Source organism: Phoxinus phoxinus (assembly GCF_949152265.1).
Source record: "Phoxinus phoxinus genome assembly, chromosome: 18".
In the NCBI taxonomy this organism is placed as follows: Eukaryota; Metazoa; Chordata; class Actinopteri; order Cypriniformes; family Leuciscidae; genus Phoxinus; species Phoxinus phoxinus.
The window spans coordinates 1,469,294-1,493,547 of NC_136893.1; the positions used below are offsets into that span (position 1 = coordinate 1,469,294).

The window sequence follows — 24,254 nt, forward strand, 5'->3', positions numbered from 1 at the left end:
CACACACGGTTACTATTGGTTACAGAGGCGGAGACTCGTGTGATTGACAGACCGCACAGCCAATCCTCGCGGTGTTTAGTGGAAGCCCCGCCCCCCTCACCTGTTGACTGTCAGCACTGAGCGCGTCTGAAGAAACACAACGCGGTTCATTTCAGTGGAAATTCGCTTTAATCCGAATTGATTTCAGATTTTCATCGACTTTATGGAAGTTATTTCAGAACAAAGACATAAATGTGCTCCTCTCTCACCGCTTGAGAACTAATTGATGCCGTTGCTATCTGCTGTAATTGGTGAGAATCATGATTTACTGAGCAATTCGGCTTTTAATACTGTGAACAGTTGCGTTTGGTTTGATTTTTGCATGTAATGCTTTGATTTACAGATATCTGCTCCGCTTTAAACGGTGATATAACCTCAGATCATTATGGAAGCCCATTTCCACTAAATTTATTAAATCAATTATTACATAAAAGGTCGAAATTATGACACTTAGTATGTCAAATTTTAGTTAGTGTGCCATAATATTCACTTAGTATGTCATATTAATGCATTTTTATGACATACTTTTGACTTTTTACATCATAATTATGACTTTATATGTCCTTTTGAATGCGAGTAACCGTGATACACTGGCATCACAGGGTGTTGTAGTTTCTGATGAGGTGACATGACGAGTGTCAACTCCTGAATATGTGGTTCTTCATGTTGTTACATGTCTGTGTTTACATGTTACAAAAAAAATAAAGTAAAAAATATCAACTCCAGGAAGCAAATTAGTCATTGATGCTGGAATCCATGTCACATGACGAGTGTCACGTGACTCCGTCAGGAATGTGGATCAATTAATCAGAAGGTGAGTGGAAGAGCTACATTACTGCACGTCTACTCCATAGTTTTATTAATACTGTCAAGAACTTCAGGGGTAGAATGGGTCATTTTGAGTTCATATCCAAGTTCATATGATCATGTGATGTTTTACAAAGCTCATATATGTTTTCTTTGCTGATTTCTGATAGATGCTGATATACGCCGGCTGGATATCGGAGGTTTCCAGCATTAATGACTATTTGCTTCCTGGAGTTTATATTGTTTTATTTAATGAGTTTTTTTGTAACATAGACATTAGACATTGCCATGCGTAACAACATCAACCAAATATTTATATGTAACCGCATATGCCATGACAACAATAACTGTAATTTGGTGTAAAAATGCCCAAAATATTATATATATTGTGATTAATTGGGTCTAACATTAAAGTTTTATATATATATATATATATATATATATATATATATATATATATATATATATATATATATATATATATTAGATCATATTTTATTGAACAATAACACCAAAACCTGATTATTAAAAGGTACTATTTTTTTTTTATCTAACCAACTATAACATTTTGTGCCATACATTTTTTGTGTGTTTTTTGTTTTGGTATAAAACAAATTTAAATGAATATGACCTAGGCTATAAAACAAATTAAATACAAAAGCTGCTGTAAATAATGCACAAAATATCATCAGAATAACACTATAAATATATATCTGCTAGAATACACACAAGCAAAGTGATGAAATACTTAAAATGAAATATTTAATAAAATTTGATCTTGTATATATACACATATATATATATATATATAATTTATTTATTTCATGCTGTCAAATGAATTATTCACAAACAACAAAAAGTTTGTGTGTGTGTTTATATATACACATACAAACTTTTATGTTAGATCTGATTAATCACGACATATATCATATTTTGGGCATTTTTACAATGAAATGTTTTTAATTGTCATATCCATAGTACATCCATTTCCAATAGAAATGTAAACGCTGTTCTCAATGCTGATGTTTGCACTGGTTTCTCAGACATGGACGACTCCGGCGAGGCTTATCTATGCGTTAATGATCCCAACGGAAACTGGTCTGAATCCCACGCGGTCCGGGATCCGGTGGCGGAGGAGGAGGAGGAGAAGTTCAGGAGGAAGCTGAAGTATTTCTTCATGAACCCCTGTGACAAATACACGGCTCGCAGAAGAAAACCCTGGAAGCTGATCCTGCAGATCCTGAAGATCGCTGTGGTCACCATTCAGGTACTGCGAGTCGCAGGCAGAAACGATGCTTTAAGCAGGATAAAAAAGCTTTAAAATGGCTGCTTTCTCGTGTGTGTGTGTGTGTGTGTGTGTGTGTGTAGCTGGTGTCGTTTGGTCTCAGTAATCAGATGGTGGTCCAGTTTAAGGAGGAGAATCTCATGACGTTCAGGCATCTGTTCCTGAAGAACTTCAGCGCGAGCAGCGCCAATACACACGCCGTCTACACCAAACACGACGTCTACACACACATCGCTTACACCGTGGAGCAGGTGAGAATATATAAACCTTTATATTTAGAAGTTGCCAAAAGAAAAAGATGCAAAAACGTGTTTTAAATTGCATGCCATATATAAATATTTTTTAAAAAGTAGCCAAAAAATGTATTTTAAATTGCATGCCATATAGTGTATAAATATTTATATTTTAAAGTGCACAAAAGATTAGATAAAATTGCACAGATGCATTTAAATTGCATGCTATATATAAATATTAATATTTAAAAGTGCACAAACCAAACAAACATTTATTTTAAATGACATGCCGTATATAAATATTTATATTTAAATGTTGCCAAAAGATGGAAAATAACGTATTTCAAATTGCATGCCATATATAAATATATTTTTTTAGAGTTGCCAAAAGATGCAAAAGATAGATTATAAATTGTATGCCATATAGTATATAAATAGTTATATTTTAAAGTGCATTTAAAAAGATTAGATTACAGTGCACAAATGTATTTTAAATTGGATTCCATGTAAATATTAATATTTAAAAGTGCACAAACAAAAATGAAATTTTAATTGCATTCGATAATATAAATATTTGTATTTAAATGTATACGAAAGACAGAAAAATATTTTAAGATGTTTACCACACAGTATGTAAATATTTATATTTAAAAGTGCACAAAAGATGCAAAATTGATATTTAAATGGCATGTGATTTATATAAATATTTGTATTAAAATGTATCCAAAAGATGGAAAAAAATATTTTGAATTGCATGCCATACAGTATATAAATATTTATATTTTAAAGTGCACATAAGATTAGATTAAATTGCACGAGTGTTTTTTAAATTGCATGCCATATATATATATATATATATATATAAATAAATATTAGGGCTGTCAAAAGATTAATCGCATCCAAAATAAAAGTTTGTGTTTGCATAATATATGTGTGTGTACTGTGTATAATTATTTAACACACAATCATGTATATATTTAAGAAAAATTGGTTATATTTATATATAAAATATTTATATATAATATAAATTATATAAATGTATATACAGTATATAAATGCAAATATTTCTTTAATATATACATGAATGTGTGTGTATTTATGCATAATAATTATACACACATATATTATGCAAACACAAACTTTTATTTTGGATGCGATTAATCTTTTGACAGCCCTAATATATATATATATATATATATATATATATAATTATTTGTGTGTGTAGATCCTTGATGTCAAGCTTAAACAAATGCATTGTTCTCATGGGCATCTTTCACACTGGCCGATCAAAGTTCGAGATTCTCACAAAAAATAGAAAATCCTAAAAGGTAAATTTCCCCCCCGTGCAGTTTCTGATGTTGCCGAGCATAACGTTGGGAAACCATGAGTATGAGAAGAGCGGTGAGGTCTACATTCCCCTCAGCATCTGCCAGCAGTTCTACCACAACGGCAGCCTCTCACCAGCCAACGAGAGCTTTCGCATCGACACTCATGTGGATGAAGGTGTGTGTGTGTGTGTGTGTGTGTGTGTGTGTGTGTCGTGACGAGAGCCTGCTCAGAAACACCTTCACATGCACATGACCAATCCTGCATCTTCTGCTGGTTTCTTTCAGAGTGTTCGCTGATTTATCCACTACATCCCTTCTCCACGATCACAGCAAACCCACTCAACTTTACTCTGCACTTCGAGAGGTATCGGCTTTATAGAAAACATGTATAATGCAGGGTTGTTATTATTAACTAAAAACAAATAAAATACAATAAACTTATTTTATTTCAGATAGCTGCCAAGGCAAAAAATTTTTTATTTATTTAAAAGAACTATAATAGTATATCAGTGATTCTTTATATGTGATTTTGTAGTGTACTAGCATATTGTATATCTTGTATTAAAGGTTGTGTAGGTAAGAATTGTCTAAAAAAAACTTTTATTCAAATTGGCTTAAACTGTCTTTATACACCGATACATAATTAAAATGTAAGTACTCTGAAAAAGAGAGTATAAAGATTGAGTGACTCTAGTGTATTTAATCTTCAAAAACACAGCTCATTAATTCCATTCGGGACGAAACAAGTGATTGGCTTGCGCGACTGTCACTCTCCGTCGCCATGACTACCGCCGCTATTACTGGCTCCGCCCACGCAGTCGCGCACCCGTTTTTAGGCGGGAGTGAATGTAATTAATGAGCTGTGTTTATTGAAGATTAAATACACTAGAGTCACTCAGTTTTTATACTCTCTTTTTCAAAGTACTTGCATTTTAATTATGTATTGATATATAAAGACAGTTTAAACAAATTTGAATAAAAGTTTTTTTAGATAATTCTGACCTACCCTACCTTTAACATTGTATGTTTAGTTTATTGTTTTGTTTTTATCTCTCTTGTTATTTATGCATTTACTTTTACATCATATCCTTTTCTGTGTAATGCACTTTGAGAAGTAACATTTAAAGGCACTATATAAAATAAATGTTATTATTATACAAAAAAAAGCACTGTATTAAATCAAATATTTATGTAAATATTACACACACTTTTGTAGAGATCTTTAGAAAACCCCACATGTAAGTGTGTGTGTGTGCGTTCGTCAGGTTGCTGGCAGTGACTGTAAAGTTCACTCTGAAATCCGTTAACCTGGAGACGGTTCAGTATCACGAGCTTCCAGACTGTTACGTCTTCAACATTATGGTATGTCACATGACCTTCCAGTTATTATTACATTATTGCTCATCTCTGACGTTCGTCTCTGTTTCCTCTTACATTCATGAACTCATGAGTGGGATAAAACGGGAAGGATTCTCAGCTGGGAACGTTTGCAGGTTTTTCCTTTACTGAACACATGACCATACCCCCGTTTCCAGACAAATATGTTTTTGGTTATGTAAAAAATGTGTCTCGATCATCAGATCATCATATTACACTGATTTCTGAAGGATCATGTGACACTGAAGACTGGAGTAATGATGATAAATTCAGCTTTGATCACAGGAATAAATTATAGTTAACAATATGTTTACACAGAAAACTGCTGATTTACACAGTAATGCAGTTTTTCTCGATTGCTTAAGTGCATTTCTTGAAATTATGACTTGTTTTTCTTGAAACTCTAAATACAAATCCATAACTTCTCACTCCATTTCCCCGTACTTCATATTAAAACGTGTGTGTGTGTGTGTGAAAACGGGGGAAACGTATGAATGAATGGCTTGGGGAAATTGGCCCAACTGAATCAGTTTTAGTGCGTGTTTTTTTATTGTTGTTTTTTATATATTTTATTGGAAACAGCATTCAAACAATATTTGCAATGTAATACAGTCTCCATTTTATATTTTCAGAACAAACAATTCTTCAAAACCAAAGTCCTTTTATGGTTTTATCCCATATCCCTCCCCAACACCCACCCTCACGATAGCCAGTCAGACATACGAACAAAACCAAATAAGTAGGATAGGAAGACTAAGTAAACTTAAAATAAATAAATGATAAAAATAAATTATTTAATATTAATATTAATTAAAATAATAATAATACAGAAAAAAAAAAAAAAGTAAAGTTAGAGGTTAGTTGCCGATACCCAGGACTCTGTGCCATGTCTCTGAGTGTAAACTATCTTCTCAAGTTTTAAGAAAAACAACGTGTCACATAGCCAGGCTTTAAACGACGGTGGTAAAGGTGACTTCCAGAGTCAGAATTTTCCGACGAGCAATTGGAGAGGTAAAAGCTATTACATTTATTTGAATTGTTGTCAAATTAAGTTCGTCCGGAGGTCTGCCAAAAATCGCTATATGGGGGGAAGGACAGATCTTCAAAGCCAGAATCTTTGAGATTGCATCAAAATATAACTGCCAAAAGTTGAATAATTTGGGGCATGACCAGAACATATGGGTCAAGTTTTTTTTTACTGCATTTTCAATCAAATAAATGCAGCTTTGTTGAGCATATGAGACTTCTTTAAAAAAATTCTTAATGATTTCGAACATTTGTAAATAAAAATAAAGGGCTATAAACGTCTTTTTATTTATTTTTAATGAGCAGATCACCTTTGACAACAAGCCCCACAGTGGGAGAATCGGGATTGACCTGGACAACGATGTGCAGATCTATGAATGCAGAGACTGGACCGTGACTGGTGCATGTGAGTCTTTCCCATGATTCTCCATTGTTTACAAATCCCTTTTTTCATTTCTGATTCATTTCTGTTGAATAATGAATTAGCTTGTGTTGCCGTGTAAGGAAGTATTCCTATGAAACGTAGAGCAGACTTGGAGAAAATTTGATTTGGACAGTCTCGGACACTTCAGCTTTAATAATCACTTTATTATTTTGACACAGTGATTAAAAAATTAACCAGATGGAAAAAGTTAAAGAGCTTTATGTTGGGCTGGAATGTTTTCATGAAAAATTAGCATTCGTTCTAACCAATCAATTTTTAATGTAAAATTCCCTTGATTGTGATAAAAGAAATCTACCTAAGAGCATTGTCATCTTTAAGACACCACATATGAATAGATTGAAATTAAAAAGAGATGATATCTCTATTAAAAAGAGCTATAATCATACTTCCCCAGGTGATTGATTATTACATTAAGATTTACACACTTTTTTTGTATTACAAGTTTTCTGAAATGTTTAAATGTGCAAATTATTCATAAACAATAGTGATTTCCAGAACTTAAATCTGAACATTGGATAAAGCCAGGCTCAAAATTATTGTTTGATTTTGTTGACATGTTAGAGTTAAAGGATTTAACTGAGGGGATTTTGGATCTTTTTTTAAAAATTTAAAAAATAAAAATTTTCGCCATGTTTTAGGAATAAAATGTTACATAAACCACTATGAATGATATATGAACAAACCCTTCAGTAAAAACCTTCAGAATATAGACAGGAATAAATCTAAAACTGCTGCTGAAGTGGAGGACAAACTCTTTAAAGATATGTATCGAAATCTACAGATGCAAATAGAAAAAGTGCAAAAAAATAAACACTTAACTGTGTACTTTGGATATTTTCTATCCACTAATCTGAAACACCACGTTATGAAAAGTGTTTGTGCTAGGGATGCAAATGATCGATTAATTCATTAATCATTAGTTGATTGACCTTATCGATCGATTAACGATTAACTGATAAGCGGCTATTTTCCTGAGAATGTAAATTTCTCACGGTATCAATAGTGTCTTTAACATAAAAAGCAAAATATTGCTTATACTGAATAAAAATGCATGTTATATTGCTCAATTGATGTTTTATAGTTGTTTAGGGATGTCCATTTTCACAAATTCCCATGATCGATGGATGAATGTTTCAATGACATTGATTATTTAATTATCAAATATAATGACTACTATACAACGTGTCACCAGCGCCGCCTCAGATGCAGAGTGTGTGACTGTGGACGAGCTCTCCTTGAACACACTGAACACGGCAACTAAACCCAATGCATTCACAACCATTTAACACAATAGTGTTCTCATGTTGTGTAATATGTCAGTCCCAAATTATTAATCATTATTATTAGTCGTGTATTTCTGTTTGAGCCGCGCGCGCTGAATGAAGGCTGCCGTTAAACTGGAGCACTTAGTTTGCTAGCGCGTTATTTAACTCAAAAAAACGCATCCTATATGAGATTCATCAGATATATTAAAAATAAACATAATATTACACATTATTTCTGCACACAATGACGCGAATGCACAAGTGAACTTGATAAGTTGCGTGCCATTCATTCAGATGTTGATGTTGTGGACGCGCTCTTCCTGGAGCAACTAAACTCAAATAATGCACAATGTTTTATTACAATATTGTTCTCTTTATAATGTTATGTAATATGAGAGTCCTGCCAATAGTCATTATTAGTCGTGCAGTGCCGCTTGAGCTGGAGCTGATCACGCGCTACAGCGCTAACTCAGGGATGCCTCCAGTATAAGATAACTCAGATATAGATCGGCATACACAAAATAAACACAATATTACAACTTACATTTGCACAAAACAAAGGCTGCGAATGAACACACAATCTTAGTCATGATGAAGGTGTAAAATGGTCCCAAACAAAACGCACTCGCTGTGTTGCGCGGTTGAGCAGCGCGCGCATGAACTGCTTAATCCATGATCGAGAAGTTGTATCGATTAAATGTATTATCGACAATTAATCGATCGCCGATTAATCGTTGACATCCCTAGTTTATGCTCTTCAGACTGATTTTAATGAATGTTTTTTGTCTATAGCCCAGAGGGACATGTACATTATGGTTCTGTTTGACATAATGGTCATTCTGATTCTCCTGCTGTCGCTGCTCCTCTGCACGCGCTCGGTGAAAGCTGGAGTCCTGCTGCAGTTTGTGAGTGTGTTCAGTGATGTTTGTGCAGTTATTCATTGAGTTAAGGCGAGACACTACAGGTGAATAGGGTACAATTTTAAAATAATAGATATCACCATGAAACTTCCTCAGTTGATTACTTACACAAGTTCATAAAAAAAATGTATTACAAGTTTTTGAAATTTGTATGTTTAATTATGCAAATTATGCATTTTCTCATTAAATATGCACAATTTTGCATATATTTTCGGTAGATAGATCTGAACATATGATAAAGCCAGGTGCAAAATAATCTTTTCATTTTGATTACACACAAGATGAAAGATGTTCAGAGGGATTTCAGGATGTATGCTTTCATTATCTAGGAAATCTAAATATACTGTCCATAGTTGCTGCAGTTTGTGAGTTTGTTCAGTGATGTTTGTGCAATTGTTCATTGAGTTAAAAGGAAATCACTCACCATGAAACACAAAATGTCTGAGCTGCCTTTTTATATACATTGAAAGTGGATGGCGATTTATATGGTCAAGCTCTAAAAAGGACAAAAACTTGCCATAAAGTGTCATAAAAGTTTATATTTCTAGTCATGCTATGTTTTTCTCTGAGTAACTTTGAATATAGGGCACACACACTCAAAAAAAAAAGTATGTAACGGTATTTGAATTGTATATAAAAAAACAGTTTTACAAAAATAAATGATAAATGTGATGCGTATTTGTCAATCATACATGAAATATTTCTGGGGTCAGATTTCTGAAATAGCACTAATTAACTGAAAGTGTTTTAAATCCACTAAAAGCAGTGAATTTATCATCACTAAATCCAGTTTATTTCAATCATACATTTTAACAACTAAAATGTTGCTTGAATATCCACACGTTGTGAAAACAATTACTTTTATTTATCTGGATAAATGACATTTTCTCAATGACTAGATTTATGCTGATTCTAAGCCATTTGAAAATATGATTTAAATAGAATCAAATATACAGGTTACAAAAAATTAATTTATTTCAGTAATTCAACTTAAAAGGTGAAACTAGTATATTATATAGACTCATTACATGCAAAGTGAGATATTTCAAGCCTTTATTTGTTATAATTCTGATGATTATGGCAGATTATGAAAACCCCAAATTCAAAATTAGAATATTGTGAAAAGGTTTTCATAAGCTGTAAGCCATAATCATCAGAATTATAACAAATAAAGGCTTGAAATATCTCACTTTGCATGTAATGAGTCTATATAATATATTAGTTTCACCTTTTAAGTTGAATTACTGAAATATATGAACTTTTGCACCATATTAAAATTGCACCTGTATGCAAGTAAATAAACTTTGGCATGATTTGTTTGAGTGTCGAACAAAATGCTACCCGTTTCATTTATAAAAAATGCATCACATTAAGTTTGTTTATTTTAAAACTCCGAATGAATGGAATTATTATATGCATTTCAAATACATAAATCTTAATTGTAGGTCTTAATATTTTTTTGAGGCCATGGAAAACTTTTATGATCATTTTATTCGTAGAGCATCAAAATTCAGACAGTAATGCAATGTTGATCTGTTCTTTAGGAATACGCCGCGTTCTTCTCCCGTCGTTACAGCAAACGCGTGTCCTTCTCCGACCGCATGGAGTTCATTAACGGCTGGTACATCCTCATCATCGTCAGTGATGTTCTCACCATCACCGGCTCTCTGCTGAAGATCATCATCCAGCTCAAGGTGAGAAGCCAGCCCAGCACAACTTACAGAAGATCACATGTGACTGCCTTTTTTCTTAAATTAACATGTCGAAAACGGCAGATTTGGGGTACATTTAAAGAAATTAATACTTTAATTCAGCAAGGATGCATTAAAGTGACAGTAAAGACGTTTATAACGTTCTAAAAGATTTCATTTTTAAATTAATGCTGTTCTTTTGAACTTTCTATTCGTCAAAGAATCCTGGAAAATAAAATGCCTCACGGTTTCCGCAAAAATATGAGCTGTTTTTAACATTAATAATAATAATCATCATAAATGTTTGTTGAGCATCAAATCATCATATTATACTGATTTCTGGAGGATCATGTGACACTGAAGACTGGTAGCCTGGGTTTCCCCAGACTGCCTTTGCGCAGCGCGATTTTATTCTCGCTGAAAGGCAGTCTGGAAACCATGGACCTGATTTTCGCCTCGTTTAGGGAACCAATCACAGAACGGGGAGGGAGCAGCAAGACGATGACGACATCTTTGCGACACAACTAAGCAGTTTGTTTATATCTATGGAGTCAACATGGCAGCAGACGCGAAGCTACCTTTTGATGCAGCCTTAGATATTGTTCTAAGTAGTTTAGATCGCAATTTTATTTAGAAAAAAGAGCAGCGTTTGGCGTTAAACCATTTCTCTACATACGTCATCTGGTATAATGGAAACGATTGGCTATGAGCTACGCACAGGCGCATTTGATAGACATTCTTAGCACCCAATAAACGGCGCCGGCGCATTCGTAAACCACGCCTCAAATACGAGAAAATGAACATGTGGTTCCCAGACCCAAGTCTCAACGAGAATTGTGTCTGGCGTTAGCCAGGCTAGAAGACTGGAGTGATGATGATAAATTCAGCTTTGATCACAGGAATAAATTACACTTTAAAATATACAGGGTTCCCACAGGTCATGGAATTTCGGGAATGTCATGGAATTTTTAAAGGACATTGACATTGAAATTGAAAGTCAGGGAATTTTATATCGTTTTTGTCCAAGTCATGGAAAATCAGGGAATTTAGTTTGTTGCTTTAAATTTTAGTTTCCATTTATCAAAATGTAATTTTTCTATACCGAATTTTTTTTATCGCGCTGTTTCACATCTTTCTACGGAGCCCCTGAGGGGACCTTTGCAAAAAAATTATAATACGGACTTTTCGCGTGCACACGTTACAATTTCCGGATTGGTTATAGTGTCATTACTACAAATGTGGGAAATGGGATGAGATGAGTGTGCTTGGAGCGTGCCTCCAGAGATGTGTCTTATTATAGGGAGGTTGTTTGTGGACTGTGCTTTACTGTAAGAAATAAAGCATGAATATCACATAAATGGATATCAGGTCCCACATCATTGATTACATAATCCGAGAGTAGCCTATTTCTTTTAGTTTTAAATTGTTTCGTTTAAAGACATTCCAAGCTATCTTCAGATGTATTTCTCATGTTTGTGAGGCATACACAGTTTCGGTTAATTTATGATGAGATGTGCTCCAATTCACGTGCAATGCAAGTGACCGCGGCGCGCCTCCATGATTATGTTGTCGGCTATATATTTGCTTCTCATTTATTAAATACAGGCCAAAAATTAAGATACGATTTATACAAAACAAATTTACTTTAAAGAAAGGCTTTCTACAAAACAAAACAGCTCGGTGCTCCGCAGAACATCAGCCTGTTTTGCCGTTCATTTTAGGTCATGGAAATTCATCTTTTTAGTCTGGGAAAAGTCAGGGAATTTGACATTTGGTTTAGAGTGGGAACCATGTATATATCCAGGGGTGCACATAACTGGTACGCAGGTACGCATGCGCGACAAAAATCAGGAATGCGTAATGCCACTTGTTACTACGCGCCTTTGCGTACTGTCGCCAAAATGCAACCTAGGCAGTGTTAATTAAAATTTTTCACAGATGAAAACGAGACGATAACTAAATAATAACCTTGTTTTAAATGACGACCACTATGACGAATAAAAACTAGATGGAAATGTAAGGGAGGGACGATTGGGGAAGTGATCCAGTCAGAACTGATTTGCGTTTGTGGAAGATGCGCACATTTGAATTGTAACGTGCTGATCTACCGAGTCGGCATGCGCTTCATGTATGTCTCAAATCGTTAAAAAATGTAAACGTCTGGGAGAAAGAGAAGAGCAGACATATGGATAGATCTGAATAAGAGTGACGACGCGAAAGACAGCTTTATTCGGTATGTTTTTCTGTGCGAACACACACACACACACACACGACCCGAAGCGTGCAGCCCCGCACATAGACGCTGCGCGCAAGGACTGAATCGAGCTCTCTTTCGCGTCTGAATGGACAAATACACACAACATTATGTCTAAATGTCCGTTTTGGAGAGTATTCACGTAAACACAGTCGGTTATGTCTTTACAGAACGTACCGTGCATCAGTGCAATTGGGTCTGCACACTCTTAAAGTGACAGCACGTAATAAACCTAATGCCTTCTGTACACTTAATATTGATCAAACAACAAAATAAAAAGAGAAAATTCACTGCTCTTTAATATATTTAATAAGGATTAATTATATTTAATTTATACAAATACATATATCTGAACAATCAAATAACACTTCAAATAAAAAAAATTCTATCATTTTAGGTCGTTCTTTTCACGCTGATGTAAATTTAAGTGTTCGTTTATTTTTATTTTATAAGTTTGGTTTTAGTTAGTTATTTTATGCTATAAAAATGGAAATGTGACGTCATGATTGACAGCTGTGGCCAAGCTACATATGGGGTGAGTACCAAACACCATCTCCTGGTCCTCACCTGAGTAACTCACTGAAAAAGTTATGTGCACCCCTGTATATATTCACATAGAAAACTGATGATTTAAATTTCACAATATCGCTGTATTTTTGATCAAATAAATGCAGCAATGGTGTTAATTGCTGACGTCATCAATCTAAACCTCGGTTAATTGAGTGCAATGACTCTTCTAAGCTCTTTCTGTGTGTGTTTTCTCAGGCCATGGCGAGTTATGACCTGTGCAGTATCTTGCTGGGCACCGGCACCATGTTCGTGTGGATCGGGGTCTTGCGCTTCATGGGATACTTAAAAAAATACAACGTACGACCTGCTCATTCTCACTTCTCACTGCAGTTTTCAGGAGACTGAAGACAAATCATTGTGACTCTGGATCACAAACCCAGTCTGGAGTCGCACGGGTATATCTGTGGCGATAGCAACTAACATATGTGTGGGTCAAAAAACAAACATTGTTTTTTTTATGCCAAAAATCATTAGGATATTAAGTAAAGATCATGTTCCATGAAGATATTTTGTAAATTCCCTACCGAAAATATATAAAACATTTATTTCTCAATATTTAAAATGTTTTGGACCCTCAGATTCCAGATTTTCAAATAGTTATAAATCTCGACCAGATATTGTCCTATCAATGGAAAGATTATTTATTCAGCCTTCAGATGTATAAATCTCAATTTCAAAAAAGTGACCCATGTGACTGGTTTTGTGGTCAAGGGTCACGTTTCTGCTTTTTGCAACATGAACGCTGTATTGAAATGCATCGCAGTATTGTATATTATTAAGAAAAATGTCAACATTTCCTTCTGAGATATGGTGTGTGTTCACATCATACTTGTGTGTTTTTACTACTCAAAAGCCCAATTACAGTAATTTAAGTTGTAATGTTATACAGACTTAATCTTGTGATGTGTTATAAAAACAACCAAAACGCCAGCGTCTTCAGCAATGAGAGGCAGTTAAGCAGTTAAATCTACACAAATCACCCATTTAAATGTTATTTTAGTTGATTTTTACCTTGTGTAGTTTGTAGTTTTTTGTTAAGAGCAATAAGTGGTGAATATTTATTTAACATTATTTAACATTACATTAATAGCACTTTACAGTTTCATTTGTTAACATTAGTTGACTATATTAGTTAACATAAAATAACAATGAACAATACTTCTATAGTGTTTATTAATCTTAACGTTAATCTTAACATTTACTAAGTTGCATCTGTTAATATTAATAATTAATGCACTGTGAACTAACATTAACAAAGGTTATTAAATGCTCTAAGTATTAAATAATGCATTTCTATAGCAAAAAAATTGGATAAAACGATTTTTCACTTTTTAAAAATAATTTTCTTTCTAATATTAGAAGCCTTAAATAAGGTATTGTTTGTTACATGCATTAAAGAATTTATTTCTATAGCAAAAAAATTGGATAAAATATTTTTCTTTATAAAAAATATTTATAATAGAAACCTTTCAATAAGGTCTCATTTGTTAAAATTACTGTAAGTATTAAATAATGCATTTCTAAAGTAATTTTAACAAATGAGACCTTATTGAAAGGTTTCTATTATAAATATTTTTTATAAAAATATTTTTTTTATCCAATTTCTTTGCTATAGAAATAAATTCTTTAATGCATGTAACATATGAGACCTTATTTAAGGCTTCTAATATTAGAAAGAAAATTATTTAAAAAAAGTGAAAAATCGTTTTATCCAATTTTTTGCTATAGAAAGTAATAATTTCTGTATATTTATCAGTATGCGGGTGGACTTGAGCAAAAGCAGATGTAGTTGTAGTGATGTTGGTGTACTGTGATTGCGCCCTCTGTTGACTCTGCTTGTATTTGATTGGTCAGATCCTCATCATCACTCTGCGAGCGGCGTTCCCCAACGTCATCCGCTTCAGCTGCTGTGCCGCCATGATCTACCTCGGCTACTGCTTCTGCGGCTGGATCGTGCTGGGACCGTACCACACCAAGGCAGGTCACTGGCAGAATACGGCTCACTGCTGGGTTATGATTTCACTTTTCTAACTGTAGTTTAATAGAAAATGCATCAAATCTCACAGCAAGCCTGTGAGCAGTGCAGGAAAATTAATACTGGCTTTTGGGAAATAGATAAATAAATATGGGGAAAAAAATCGATTTGTGGCATTTGAGAACCACATTTAAAAAACGATGAAATTAAAAAATGTTTTTTTTTTCCCAGCCGTACTGATGTGTGTGTTGCCCAGCCGTACTGATGTGTGTGTTGCCCAGCCGTACTGATGTGTGTGTTGCCCAGCCGCGCTGATGTGTGTGTTGTCTGTCCTCCTCAGTTCCGGACGCTGAACGTGGTTTCCGAGACCCTGTTTTCGCTCATCAACGGCGACGACATGTTCGCCACCTTTAAGAACATGCAGCAGAAGAGTTACGTGGTGTGGCTCTTCAGCCGCTTGTATCTCTACACGTTTGTGTCTCTGTTCATCTACATGGTGCTCAGTCTGTTCATCACGCTCATCACGGACACATACGACACCATGAAGGTGAGGGACCCGCTGGTGTTGTATAGCACTAAACAATACAGTTCAGTTTTATTTATATAGCACATTTAAAAACAATCGTAATTGACCAAAGTGCTTAAAGGCACACCGCGGAACTTTTGGCCACTAGGGGCGCTAGACCTTTAACTTTCCCTAGAGGCCACAAGCGCCGCAGCACTGTCGCAAAAGTAAAGAAGACATCCACTTAATAAATGAATTGCACAAAAGTGAGCAGAAAATAACTGGTCAGGTAACGTTAAGTCGCATAGAGCAGGGGTGCCCACCCCTGCTCCTGTCTGTCCTGCTGAGTTCATCTCCAACTCTAATCACTTTAATTTTCAAGCGATCCTGAAGACGTTGATTGTTTGCTTCAGGTGTGTTTGATTAGGGTTGGAGATAAACTGTGCAGGACAGTCGATCGGCAGGAGCAGGTTATAGACGTTTTGTACCTAAAACTAAGTTGTTATTGTGTTGGTTTTGGAGTCATCTTGTCTTTAATTCGGACTTACGTCGTCTTATTTGTGTTTTTCCTGTAGTAAACTATGAATTTGAATCTAAAATATCATATAAGCCTCTAATAATACATAGACATTTGTATATAAAATCATATAAGCCACGAATAATAAACACATATATGAATGTGTAAAAGGACAAACAAACTGAAGCCTACAAACGGCAGTAGGTTTTGACATATCAGTTTTGTTTCACGAATTCCCGACTTCGCAGTAAATATTACATTATATATCCACTTTTATGCCGATGTTTATGTTTTATTTTCAGTCATCATTTTCTTCGCCCCTTGAATAATCTTCAGAGTCCCGAAACAGGAGGAGCAGGAGCAGTTTTAAACTTTTCCTTGCCTCAGCCATGGCCAGGAGTCGAGCAGGCGGAAGAATAGTAGCAAAAGCGTTAGCTCCTTGAGCATATCAGAGCTTGAGGTCACGTGACGGTCGTAAAGTGATTCGTTCTCCAGGTCACATGACCTGTCCAAAGACGGTCCGTCTCCTCCAAACTTACATAGGCGGTATTTCAAGAGGACAGCCCCGCTCGGAGCATTGATAGTGTCAAACACTGTATATTGGCCTGAGGAATCATTTAAAACAACTCATGCTTCAACTCTTTAGGTCAAAAGTTCCACAGTGTGCCTTTAACAAGATCCATCAAAGACTTTAAAACAAATTATCATACAGACAATAACACACAAAGTACAAATGAAATAACCCACAGTTTAAGATGTCAAAGCTCAACTAGCATTGAAAGCCAAAACATAATAATGTGTCTTAAGCAAAGACTTGAATGTTTCGATTGTCTGATGCACATCATTTCAAAGCAGCTTTACAGAAAGAGTCCACATTACAATTTACAGTGATCGGTTATCAGAGGAAACTAAGTTATGTATTTCAGAAATGTATATATACAGAATCACAGTTTGCTTAAAATTAATTAATTTAACAATGTAATAATTTAATGCAGAAACAATGAGCTCATTGAAGTAATGAATACTTGTTTGTTAACACATGATGACATTTAGAAAAATGAAACATCCGTTATCAGCGGCAATATATTCTAGTGTAGCCTTGATGATAAAGGAATATAAATGTAAAATAAGATAAAAGTTTATTGACCTGCTGGAACTTGAAGTGATTTTGGATTGATTTGGTTGTAAGTGCAGTGCGCTTGCAGAGAGACTCCGCCCACACGCTCTTCTGATTGGCTGTGATGATTTGAGTCCGAATGCAGAGAGACTCCGCCCACATTCTTCTGATTGGCTGTGATTTTAAAATAAATTTGTTTTATTGATTTGGTTGTGAGTGCAGTGCGCTTTTAGAGACTCCGCCCACACGCTCTTCTGATTGGCTGTGATTTTTGATTGATTTGGTTGCAAATGCAGAGAGACTCCGCCCACTCACTCTTCTGATTAGCTGTATTTTTTGATTGTTTTTATAGTTGTAATCTTATATCACATCGCATGCCTTATGCAAATGAGCTCAGTTGTGATTGGCTAACCTCTTGACATAAGAAATACATTTAAATGCTTTTCTTACTATACATATTCATTTCATGTTTTTTGAGTCCAAACTGTATGTGCGACTGATTGTTGTTTAGCATCAGCGTCTCGACGGAGAGCCCGTGTCAGATCTTCAGGCGTTCATCATGCAGTGTAAAGACCCTCCAGAATCGGGACACTTCAGTGTGAACGAGACCAGATTCCTGATGTGCTGCTTCACACACAGGTGAACAAACACGTCTATCCATATGGGAAATAGTTTGGAAATGAATTATTATATTTGCAAAATATGTTCTTTGAACATCATCCTTCCCTCACGTTTTGTAACGGATTCTTCCCTCACGGGTCAAAATGACCCGGAGCCCTAAAATTATACTTAATTATAAAAAATTGTCCAGAAAGCTTATTTTATTTCATTTTTTAAAAAATGAATGCACATTTTTTTTATTTAACTTTGAATTACTAGATTTGATCAATAAATAAATAGTAATTTAAGCACATTCCTCACATACTTTCAACTTAAATTCAAAATAACTCCATGCATAAGCCTTTTAATTCAGCTCAGAATATCTTACATCGGGAGTCTTTGCCGACCTCTTGTGAGAAAATAATAATATATCATGATATTTCATGACTCTTGATGGTGTTATATCTCTATATGGAGCAAATGAGCTGTTCCTCTGGGTCCTAAAGTCAGTTTCTCTTCAGTGTGCATTCAGATACACATGTAGACATCATCACATTTTTTTTAAATTGTATATATATTTTTGTATTGTAGACAATATAAATAGTTCATTCATTAGTTTGAGTTTTGAGGGTTTTTTTTTGTTTGTGTGTGTGCACTGAAGTACCCTTTTTTTTTTTTTACGTTTGTTTGTTTGTTTGTTTATTTGTTTTATCAATGTAAACCAATAACTGTAAAGCGTCTTTGAGTGTCTAGAAAAGCACTTAAAAATTAAATGTATTATTACTATTTTTTATTATAAAGCATTCCATTCATTCCTAAGGGGTCAAATTGACCCGAGAGGGAAGGATGTGTTACTTTTTTACATTTCAACCACAAAACTGGTTCAAGTGGGACAAAAGTCCTGGGGGTCTTGGACACCTCTGATGAACACTCAATTGTTTTCTCATAATTTTTATTTTCTGACATTAAAACATTAGTTTTTTTAACGATTTCTGGGTCAAAATGACCCGAGGGAAGGTAAAGCGTGTCCGTGTGTGTCCGTGTCCGACATTAAAGGTGATATTTGTGTGTTTGTGACGCAGGACGTGCGGCTCTGATGACTGACCGGGACTTCACAACGATCGTGAGGAGTTTGGATAGAAAGGGGAAATATCTGTATTATTAAGTGTATATAAATGTATAGAAAGCTAATGAATGTCACAGCTGTCTAAACTTGCTTTTGTTTGAGCACATCCATGTTTAGTACATTCTAGATCCTCTTCACTTTATGAAAGATTGTAAATTAGTGTAATTATTGTGAATATTTTGTTCAGTTGCACTGGGGGACATGCTGAATTTGGGTAAAGAAACATTTTTATATTTTCAAACCGGTTTGTCTCATTGTAATGTTGTGCTGTTTGTGTTTATAATGAAATGTTTCATCTTTTTATTTTTGAAAGCTTCAAATAAAATACGGTTTTGAGACCATGTTTCAGATGTGGATTATGTGTCCAGTCAGGGGAGTCATTTATGTAGTCAGGTCTCATTTTTAAATATAAAAATAGTTGTATAGCTTCTGAGAAAGTATAATATGAATCATGTTTGTGAAATACTTTTGAGAATTGTATCAGTAAATATTATTTCAAACATATAATCCTGCGACGCGATCCAGGACGCCATTAAAATAAACCCTCCGCTTGTTTCTGACGCTGGATCTTCTGAAGTCTCTCCAGAAACTCAGACCAGCGGTTTAAACTGGACAAACACTCTTTCATTTCAGAGACTGAACGCCAGTGGGCAGAGCCTATAAGTTATGTGGGCGAAGCCTATGAGTTATGTGGGCAGGGCCTATGAGTTATGTGGGCAGGGCCTATGAGTTATGTGGGCAGGGCCTATGAGTTATGTGGGCAGGGCCTATGAGTTATGTGGGCAGGGCCTATGAGTTATGTGGGCGAAGCCTATGAGTTATGTGGGCAGGGCCTATGAGTTATGTTGACGGAGCCTATGAGTTATGTTGACGGAGCCTATGAGTTATGTGGGCGGGGCCTATGAGCTATGTGGGCGGAGCCTATGAGTTATGTGGGCGGAGCCTATGAGTTATGTTGACGAAGCCTATGAGTTATGTGGGCGGAGCCTATGAGTTATGTTGACGGAGCCTATGAGTTATGTGGGCGGGGCCTATGAGCTATGTGGGCGGAGCCTATGGTGAGATGACGTGTAACTATTGGTCAATGTCTTGCTCTGGAGTCGGGCATATGCAAATGTATGATGTCACAGATCCCGGAATCTCAAAGCGAGCTGTTTTTGGAGCTTGATTAAAGAAATGCTTTGTTTACAATGAGGACGTTTTAATCTCTGAAACTCTGAAGATCAAGGCAAATTTGATTTCTCATGTCCTCTTTAAACATGAATAGCCTAAAATGACAGACAAACAATGTGAACATTTGTATTGATTTTATTTTAACAAAATATATAAATGAAAATGTTGCTGAAATATTAGTTTAGTCTCATAGAAAAACATGTGCACCAGACAAAATGAACTAACTGTCAAACATTGGCAAAGCAAAGATATTTATGATACATTTTTTTTAGAGCAATACACCTGAGCACAGGTAATGCTGATAACTCTGTCAGCGGATGATTGTATGTGTTTGCATGACTTCCGCACACGATGATTGGTTCTGTGTGAAAACGGTGTCTTGTGATCAAGTGTGGAGTGTGTTAGGAAGACGAGGATCTGAGTCTATGTGAACTTCTTGATGAAGCGCAGCTTGAGGTAAGCGATGAGCAGGAAAATGAAGGTCATGATTCCCATAGCCACGTGATTCTGCCACAGACCCCAGGCTGAGTAATCAATGCCTTGCTCCCGCAGGAACTCCTCGCCGCTGGTGCAGCTGCAGTGAGAAGACAAGAACAACATCAGCGGCGGAGCAACAGTGCTGTAGATTATAGCTTAATACTAAGTGTTCACTGGATGAACAATTTAAATGGTTTAATATTAATTCTGCTACATCAAGTTAATTCTATTAAAGTCCCCTGTGGTGAAAATCCAGCTTTTAATGTTTGTGTCTATGTGGTGTTATTAATCTGCTTTAACACACACACCATGTGTAAACTCATAAGTGTACAGCATTGCTGAGTATTTTCTGCTTAAAGGGGTGGTTGATTGCGATTTCACTTTTTTCATTTTAAATAGTGTGTAATGTTGCTGTTGGTGCATGAACAGTATCTGCAAAGTTGCTGCGCTGAAAGTTCAACGTAAGCAGATATATTGTCTTTTAAAAATCAGGAAGTTTAATGCCTACAAAAACGACTCGAATGGGACTACAACGAGATACTTCCCGGGTTTTATACGTAGCTAACCCATACATTTACATCAACCCTCCCTCCGGAATATGCAAAAAATGGGGCGTGGCCATATTTCTGCGGGTTCGTGGAAGAGGAAGAATTATAGTGGAGAGCTGTAGCCATGCCGTCGAAAGTGTGTTATTTTCACCCAGCTGTCATGTCTTCTGTGTTCGGGCTTCCTATGGACGCTGTAGTTCGTCAACAATGGCTACAATTTCTGTTTTATTATGTTCCTGATAATTACAATCGTAGCTCTCTGTGCTGCGCATTTTACGGAAGACAGCTTCCAGAATCTCCACGAATTCAATGCCGGATTAAACAAGAAACTGTTTCTAAAACATGAAGCAGTTCCAACTTTAAACCCAGAGACAGCCGTTGTTGGGCCACAACCTGTAAGTAAGACTTAATCATTTTAACTTTGCATGTATAATTTCAGACGTAGTTTTAGTTTTATCAGGGACGTAAACAAATGCCAGCGCTCGCATTATAGCCACTTAATTATGCTATTTCGTGTGTCTATGACAAACGCGTACAAACATTTTGAACCTGCAATTTGTAGTTATGTACTAATTTTGTAAATGTGTTTTCCATGTATACTTTATGAAGTAATTTTTCGATTTGATGAAGTACGTAAACCAATGCCAAAGCTGTTTGTTTATAGTAGCCAGTTAGTTCGATGCTATTTTGTGTGTAAGACAAACGTGTATAAAGTAAAAAAAAAAAAAAATGTAATCGCAACAGCAAACTTCAGCTGCGGTATTACTCAGTCATTTATTCAGTTATATTAAATGTTTAATCAGGAGAAACCCGTATCTCAAAAGCTAACAAGTGTCAGCAGTGGCATTTTCAAGTAACAGCGTATCGAAATTATTATATAATAATTGTAGAATAGAATAATAATAATAAAAAAAATTTACCATTCAGAAACGTTTTGTAACAGCCGTGTTTGGGGAGGTTCTGCTTGACTCTCTTCATTGCCGCTTTCTGGGTCTGATTCTGGCTCAAACTGTACGGTAGTATAGAAACCATTATTTACATTTGACCGGAGCACATGCAACTTTCGCCCGTAAAGGTGATGGGCGTGAAGTTTCCGGACAACGTGCACTGCGCACTTTAGCCAATTACAACACACCGGCCCAACTAACCAATCTGAGCCCATGCCTGTTTCTGAGGGAGTGGTTTCATAGAATCAGGAAGTCAACCGGTCGTTCAAATGACAGAGGAGAAATCAGCTTACAATAAAGGTGAAATTAATGAAAAATAAGGCTTAAAAAAAAAAAAAAAAAACGAAAAACGAAGACGTTATATTGCACCCCATAAATACAATCATGCAAAGAAAAAAAGCAGTAAACCACCCCTTTAAAACTGCAGTGAACCAAAGACAGTCTCAAAAACACGGTTTGATTCCACACGGCACAGATGTGAGCCGATCCAATGTTTCTATCTGGCCGTTTTTGGATAAATAAATCGCCACTGATCAGCAGGTCACGTAGCTTCAAACCAAACAGCAACCGCCCCGTCTCTCTCTTGAATCCAACACTGAGAGATTAAACTGCAGTTTCTCCACTGGCCACTAGAGGCTCCAGAAGAGACTCAATCCCATAGACCCGCATGTTAAACTGTACAACTTTACAGCAGAAATAAACATGTTTACAGACTGTTGCTAAAAGTGGTTTTGGTCTATATAGCTAATGTTGTCCTTCATGACGACTGTGAGGGGGGTGCATTTTTTTATAACTCATCCGTTTAAATTATATTGAGCTTTAAAGTTCTGCATAATTAAGGGCGTGGCCACTTGAGTGACAGGTGGATTGCAGCTGATGTCACTACTAGCCGTTTGTCTGCTAGCGTTAGCATCACGTCACCTCAGCTAATCCGCCTCGCCGCACGTTCGTTTATCCGGGAGTGGCGCACGGGCAAGATGGCGACGGCCGGCTCCGCCCACTTTGGGCTTCAGAAACGCTCTTCAAAAAACACTACGGGTGATGTCACACACACACTCTTCCACAGTCTATGCTTCATACTCACACTTCCTCTGGCGTGCCGGTTGTGTTCCTGATGTCACAGAAGTTGAGGCCGGTGAACTCGTTGATTTCCAGAGCCTGAAACAATCATCATCAACCATAAATAAACATTATTTCTTCTGCATTCAACAAAACCCAGCGGAACAGCTCATCTGCTCCATATAGAGATATGAGGACATCTAGTGGCAAGAGTCATGAAATATCATGTTATGTTATTATTGTTCCACAAGAGTTCGGCAAAGACACACAATCTAAGATATTCTGAGCTGAATTAAAAGAGTTATGCATGAAATTGTGAGTTATTTTGAATTTCAGTTGAAAGTATGTGAGGAATGTGCTTAAATTACTATTTATTTATTATTTATTGATCAAATCTAGTAATTTAAAGTTAAATAAAATAACAACAACAACTAAAATTGCATAATTAAATTTTTTTTTTAAAAAGCTAATTTTAGGACTCCGGGTCATTTTGACCCGCGAGGGAAGATTCCGTTACAAAACGTGAGGGAAGGATGATGTTCACAGAGCAACTTTTGCAAATATAATAATTCATGACAAACTATTTTCAATTATCATTTCCAAACTATTTTCCCATATGGATAGACGTGTTTGTTCACCTGTGTGTGATTTTGAATTTAAGTTGAAAGAATGTGATGAATGTTTTTAAATTACTATTTATTTATTGATAAAATATAGTAATTTAAATGTAAAAAATTAATTAAATAGTCTATTAATAAAATACCTTTTAAAAAGTCTAATTTTAGGGCTTCGGGTCATTTTGAACCGCGAGGGAAAGATGGATAAATGTTTTTCACCACCTTGCCGAAGCAACATTACTCATCTTCATAAAGTTCAGCTTCAATAACTATAACTGAGATCAACATTAATACAAACTGGAGGAGTATGAAGCCCTGTCTGACAGTGAAACGACTAGCTTTAGCATGATTTA

At 35.7% G+C, this 24,254-nt stretch overlaps 2 protein-coding genes across 5 annotated transcripts in view; one reads left to right on the plus strand and one right to left on the minus strand.

Moving 5' to 3' along the window:
* The first annotated feature begins 5 nt into the window (after window positions 1–5).
* On the plus strand, window positions 6–19,744 carry mcoln3b (mucolipin TRP cation channel 3b). 4 transcript variants are annotated; one of them, XM_079589541.1, is made up of 15 exons: window positions 494–853; window positions 1,017–1,046; window positions 1,890–2,113; window positions 2,215–2,382; window positions 3,714–3,867; window positions 3,978–4,056; window positions 4,958–5,054; window positions 6,402–6,501; window positions 8,598–8,710; window positions 10,270–10,419; window positions 13,436–13,537; window positions 15,095–15,217; window positions 15,556–15,762; window positions 17,866–17,993; window positions 19,037–19,744. In XM_079589541.1, exons 3-15 carry the CDS (start codon window positions 1,892–1,894, stop codon window positions 19,056–19,058), a joined length of 1,665 nt encoding a protein of 554 aa, XP_079445667.1. In that variant the 5' UTR covers window positions 494–853; window positions 1,017–1,046; window positions 1,890–1,891; the 3' UTR covers window positions 19,059–19,744. The 4 variants fall into 4 exon arrangements, 3 of the variants coding, with proteins under 3 accessions (XP_079445666.1, XP_079445667.1, XP_079445668.1); XM_079589540.1 differs by lacking the exons at window positions 494–853; window positions 1,017–1,046 and adding an exon at window positions 6–290; XR_013794965.1 differs by lacking the exons at window positions 494–853; window positions 1,017–1,046 and adding an exon at window positions 103–290 and having other exon boundaries at window positions 15,095–15,221.
* A 628-nt stretch (window positions 19,745–20,372) lies between these two features.
* Window positions 20,373–24,254, minus strand: part of abcg2a (ATP-binding cassette, sub-family G (WHITE), member 2a) — a 29,380-nt gene continuing 25,498 nt past the window's right edge. The window contains exons 15-16 of the mRNA XM_079589519.1: window positions 23,310–23,383; window positions 20,373–20,827 (exon numbers count right to left, since the gene is read on the minus strand). Of these exons, the coding sequence (XP_079445645.1) occupies window positions 20,677–20,827; window positions 23,310–23,383 (225 nt within the window). The 3' untranslated portion in view covers window positions 20,373–20,676. The remainder of the gene's footprint in view (window positions 20,828–23,309; window positions 23,384–24,254) is intronic.

Coding starts and splice junctions, on each gene's coding strand:
- mcoln3b (XM_079589540.1), top strand. CDS start 266: ATGCCGTTGCTATCTGCTGTAATTG. Junction 2,383..3,713: donor TCGCTTACACCGTGGAGCAG/GTGAGAATATAT, acceptor CCCCCCGTGCAG/TTTCTGATGTTGCCGAGCAT. Junction 6,502..8,597: donor CTGGACCGTGACTGGTGCAT/GTGAGTCTTTCC, acceptor TTTTGTCTATAG/CCCAGAGGGACATGTACATT.